This window comes from Neomonachus schauinslandi, chromosome 2, assembly GCF_002201575.2.
Source record: "Neomonachus schauinslandi chromosome 2, ASM220157v2, whole genome shotgun sequence".
Taxonomy (NCBI): domain Eukaryota; kingdom Metazoa; phylum Chordata; class Mammalia; order Carnivora; family Phocidae; genus Neomonachus; species Neomonachus schauinslandi.
This window is the reverse complement of record NC_058404.1, coordinates 122,623,820-122,629,253: the sequence shown is the minus strand read 5'-3', so window position 1 is coordinate 122,629,253 and position 5,434 is coordinate 122,623,820. Positions and strand designations below refer to the sequence as shown.

Here is a 5,434-nt window from a genome sequence, read left to right as displayed (position 1 = left end):
ACAAAAAAACAAAAATATTACCAAAGAATGCACAAAATTAATGTTTATTCCACCTTTGTGTCATATTCCTGGATCCTTCACCAATGTTACATGAGGAAAAAAACAAAAGCAAAACAAATGAAAAACTGAAATCAGAATCACTAATGTTATCAAGTAGGGAAACAAATAAATTAAAATCTAGCAGCCATCAGCAAGAGTACAGCAAAGACAATGCTGTAAAAGGAAACAAAGAAAATTGCTAGAAAACTGTATGCTTCATACTCTTTCAAACCAGCAAAATATGCTCCTGCATACAATGGAACATAAACAGAATTTTTTTCCTGTAAGGTATAGAAATGCAAGTTCTTTTTTGAATATTGTGGATGGGTAAGATGTGTTTGTAATGGTAATTCTACTAAGCTATTACAGAGTGGGCCAGGAACACATTTATGGATTCTGGGGATGATGTGTACTGTAATTCTTTGATTGGGATAGTGGACACTCTAGCCAAAATTAAAAAAAAAAAAAAACCATGAACACAGAAGTACAAGACAAAGGCGAATGAGACTTCTCTTATATCTTAGCAACATTTAGATGGAAATCAAATTTAAATGCAGTCCACTCTGCTTTTGAAGAGGCTTTGGTTCAGCTCCCAAATCTCGATTGCTTGACGCAGTCTCCTATGAGAATACTCAGAAGGTGTCTTCTTAAACAACAAACCTATTTTTAGTGGTGGAGCCGCTCTTAGTAGCTGTGTCTGCATGGGACTGATAACCAATCACTATCTTTGGAGGAAGTCCTAACCTTTCCTTGTATACCCTCCTAGAAGAAGAAAAATAAAAACAGTAGTCATTAATTTTTATTCACACACACCAAATTTGATATTACTTTACATTAAAAACAAAGTCCAGAGAGTGAAACAGGAAATTTGTACACCCTTTTCCTTTTAGCAAAATTTACTCTTCATTTTTCACAACAATCTCAGTTAATCACTTAACCAATATTTAGACTCTACTATGTTATCAGGTACTGTGTAATTAATAATAAATCAATAATAAGCAAAGCATGGACAGTCCCTGGGTATTTATAGTATTTGATTATTTATAAACAAATAATCACAAATACATATACTGGAGCTGTATCACATGCATAACTCATTTATACAAAATTAATTGTCTACATGTCTACTTTAATTTTCTGAAATAAAATGCTACAATTATATTTTACATATAAATCATAATAAATATTGTCTATTACTGCAAATTATTTACTGTAATTATTACTTTATATTTTCAGAGTAATTTAGAACATACATGATTTCTGCTTTATATACTAGCTCTGCAACCTAATTTTCAAATAACATTTGACTCTATTTTAAGAACAAACTATGATGAGTGCCAAAGTGGGTAAGTATAGGGGCTGTGATATTGTATAACAAGGATGACCTAATCTTGTCTGTGAAATCAGAGAAATCTCCCCTTTAAAAGTCATGAGGTTGAAAGTAAAATGCTGAGAGAAAGAAGCACATCTGAAGGCTGGGAAACAAAATAAGGCTGTGTGGCTACAGCTTGTAAGGAAAAGGAGTATGAGCAAAAAGGATGACAAAGTAAAATTGGGGACAGATCATAGCATCACAGGTAAAGTAGGAATCCAGACATTTATTCTCAAGAAAAAATAGCAACACTTCAAAAATAAACACCAAAATAAAGAGATATACATTTATACATATTGGAGCTAAATTCTCCAATATGGTAACAGGACAGTTTTATCCATACTCCACCTTCCAGAAGATTCTACTACCTTCCTTCAAATAGTTTCTAAAAATAATTTTATGATAACTAAAATAACTATTATCAGATTTATATTATGATACAATGTATTCCCTTCCATTATACTTAACCATTAAAAATGCCAGAAAGCCAGAGCACTGAGCCTTGTAACTTGGAAGGGTTAAAAAAAAAAAAAAAGAAAGAAACCCTCCCTTGAAAAACTGAAGTCAGATATTTCACAAAGATTTCAATAATTTTTAATACTGACACAAATACAAGATTTTCAGACGAAAGAAATTCACACTTATTTTTAAACTGTTTTCAAATATGAAATCCCCACAACTAATAAGTTTTGATGCTGACAGAAAGATTAGAATACGACCACAAATCAACAGTCAACTTTTCTTTTAGAGAAAACCTCTGTAGCATGAAACCTGGAGAATCTCCATACCTTTTAGTCCAGAAAGGACTAAAGGGGAATTCATAATGTTTGAAAAAAATCACAAAGGACAAACCAAACATTTTGTGACCGATAAGCAATATTTAATTTTAACACAAAATTTAAAGTCAAATTTTACTAACTTAAATGTAATAAAAAGAAAATCCCAGTTAACAATGACCAACGTATGGGGTGGGACGGGGGTGGGAATGATAGGCAATTTTTGCAAGGAGTAATATTCACACACACAAAAATTAAAAAACATACACATGTGGGTTTTAAAAATATGTACAGAACTAAGACACATGTCACTGAAAATTTTATGTACAGTGTACACACATGTGCACAGAATACACATATACTGTTTGCCAACACTCATGGAATTACTAAGAGTATTATAATATTAATGTTATGATTTTAAAGTAGAAAAAAGACAATGTTGTCCTATGACAAATGAATAAAATGCTACATGCCAAAATAGAGTGCTCTAGTGATTGATTATATACTCCATTGTGAGGAAAAAGAAATTTTACAGAAATTAAAAAAAAAAAAAAAAAGAAAATGAAAACCAACAGAACAGTTAAGGATTATAAGTTTTCATGAAGACATTACAAGGAAAATAATGATCTACAAATCCAAGTATTTTTAAAGCTATAAATAACAGTACTTCTGCTTTTAGTTATCTTAATATTTTATTTTCTTATCTTAATATTTTAAAGGAAGTATACAAACAGCAAAACTTACCCTATATGTGTAACAGCCTCTCTGTTTTCACATTCAGTAGTCCATATTGCTATCTTATCACCTTTAGTTCTAACATTAACAACAGCTCCACATACATCATCACTGTAGTCATCAAAAGATTCTCCAATAAGGCACAGCAGCTTTAAAAAAAAAAATCAATCCCAAATTACATGAAATAAATTATACACTAAATTATACACTGCTTATTGAACTACAAATGTCTCTTATATTTGTATATATACAAAACTGAAACAGTTTTTAAATCAAAAGTTGACTTTTTGAATGTCTAAATTGTATTTATGTATATAGTTCTTTGTCCTGACTTTTTAAAAATTCATTTGTTTCTTTGTTATCAAGAACATTAACAGTTGTTTTAGCTTTTTTAGCAAATGGCGCAATTGATGTCAGGGCAAATATAAAATGCAACTCATCTTAATATTCATCTGTTCTGCTGCTGCTTCTACTTGCCAGCAAACAAATATTAATGGAATAACTGAATAGTTGCTCATGCTGCCTCTTGTTCTTGCTGTTTTTCATGAACACAATTTTTCTTTATTGTAGCAAATATACATAAATTTTACCCATTTTGACCATTAAAATTATTTTTGAGTATAGACAACACATGCCATTAAATCACTTTAACCATTTTTAAGGGTATGGTTCAGTGGCATTAAGTATACTGACAACATTGTATAACTATCACAACCATCCATCTCCAGAACTTTTGTCATCTTACAAAACTGAAATAACTTTTTAAAGTAGAATTCTAAAGTGTATTTACTGATAACCTCCCCCAAAGCAAAATTAAGTCTCTTCATTTAAAAAACAAAAACAAAAAAACCCCAAACAACATTCATTCAAATACTAACTGCTTAACTTAGTAAGTGCTAACTATAAATGAGACACTGTGACAAGTGCTAAGAATCCAAGAGAGACTATTATCCCTACTTCTGATAGCTTGGGGTTTAGAACTTCTCACTAGAGAAAATGACAGTTACCTCTTATTTAATATAGGTTTTATAAAGCCAAAAGTTCCAGGTTATATCACAATATATAACACAATACATAAGGTAAATAATATCAAGCTACAATTTCATTGTTTGCTTCACTGATCTAAAAAATTTAGTATACAAAGTAATACTCTAAGAGGGCTGTAAAAATTTACATCATACAAAACACGAGGTCCTGTAATTTTTAAGTTAATGAAATGACCAGGATGAGCTCTCTCATGGAAGATGAGAGTCAACTGCCAATCACTTTTTATCTGATTTGTACTATGGTATGGGGTTTCACTGTACCACTATGTAAAATATAGGGTATTCACATGATAGAACAAAATTGCTGGCTTAGATTTTATAGGGTGGGCATCCTTATCTCTTGAATTAAGTAACCCATGTAAAATGTAATCCAAATTAAGTTTCAGTATTCCAAAACTGCTTTATAATTTTAAAACCTTACTGTCTCTAGCCAAAAGCGATCCAGGTCACTTCGTCTCTGCTGCTTGTTCAATGTAATTAGCCATCGTCCTCCTCGTTTGTTTTTCTCATCTTCCCACATAGGTTCAATACCATCCTACAAGGTTAGTAGGTAATAATATTAGACAAAATTGTTACTTTAATTGGGGAGATCACTAGAAAGAGGAAGCAACAACTCTATCAACTTCTTATTTTATTCTCCATAAAGCTATTATTGATGTAGTGGGGAAAAAAGCAGGCAGGACTTAAAGCCAGAGGCATGGGACTGCAGAATTAGAGTCCTGACAGATATTTATTAGCTATCAAACCTTGGGTTTCCTTTAATTTGAGGTTCTTAAACACTGAGAAACGGATACCCTTGAGAAGCTACATACATTTTGATATCTAGAAAATATATGCAAAAATTATGCAATTTCAGAGTTAATGAATGCCCCACCCCCTACCACTTGACAAACCCATTTATAAATATAAATATCCCAAAGACCAATGCATCCCAGGTTAAGAATTCCTGACAAACTCTAGACCTCAGTCTACTCACATGTATAAGAGAGACTGGACTGGATGATCAAAGCTCTCTTCAAAAATCAATCACAGTGTGTGCCCATAGAGTAAGACTCTCAATTTCAATTATTTATACCAATAGGGTAAAATTTGTTTATGCTAAAAGCCCAGTAAAACTAATTTATTTATTCTCCAAACCTCAGAGCATTAACTATTCCTAAGTTTCTGACAAGATTTCTTAATGTGTAACTGAATGGTCCAGTCTTATAATAAATATATGAAATTACCAGTTAAGCATACCTTAAAAAGTGAGTAGTCACAGCCTGGCATTAAATTACTAGACAACTGGATGTGGTTGTACAGACTAGGTAAAAGAAAAGGACAATTATAAACATAGAATATGTAATGCAGAGTTTAAGTACTTACATATATATTTAGAGAATATGATAAAAATAAAAAGATAAAAGTTCATGTTTACTTGTTTGTCTACAGAGTCAATTTCTGTAATAGACCAAACAGGTATCTTA

The 5,434-nt window shown here is 31.5% G+C and overlaps 1 protein-coding gene across 1 annotated transcript in view; it reads right to left on the bottom strand.

Moving 5' to 3' along the window:
• Positions 1-325: 325 nt before the first annotated feature.
• Positions 326-5,434, bottom strand: part of EIF4E (eukaryotic translation initiation factor 4E) — a 43,073-nt gene continuing 37,964 nt past the window's right edge. Inside the window, exons 4-7 of the mRNA XM_021680388.1 lie at positions 5,208-5,271; positions 4,390-4,503; positions 2,932-3,071; positions 326-801 (exon numbers count right to left, since the gene is read on the bottom strand). Of these exons, the coding sequence (XP_021536063.1) occupies positions 687-801; positions 2,932-3,071; positions 4,390-4,503; positions 5,208-5,271 (433 nt within the window). The 3' untranslated portion in view covers positions 326-686. The remainder of the gene's footprint in view (positions 802-2,931; positions 3,072-4,389; positions 4,504-5,207; positions 5,272-5,434) is intronic.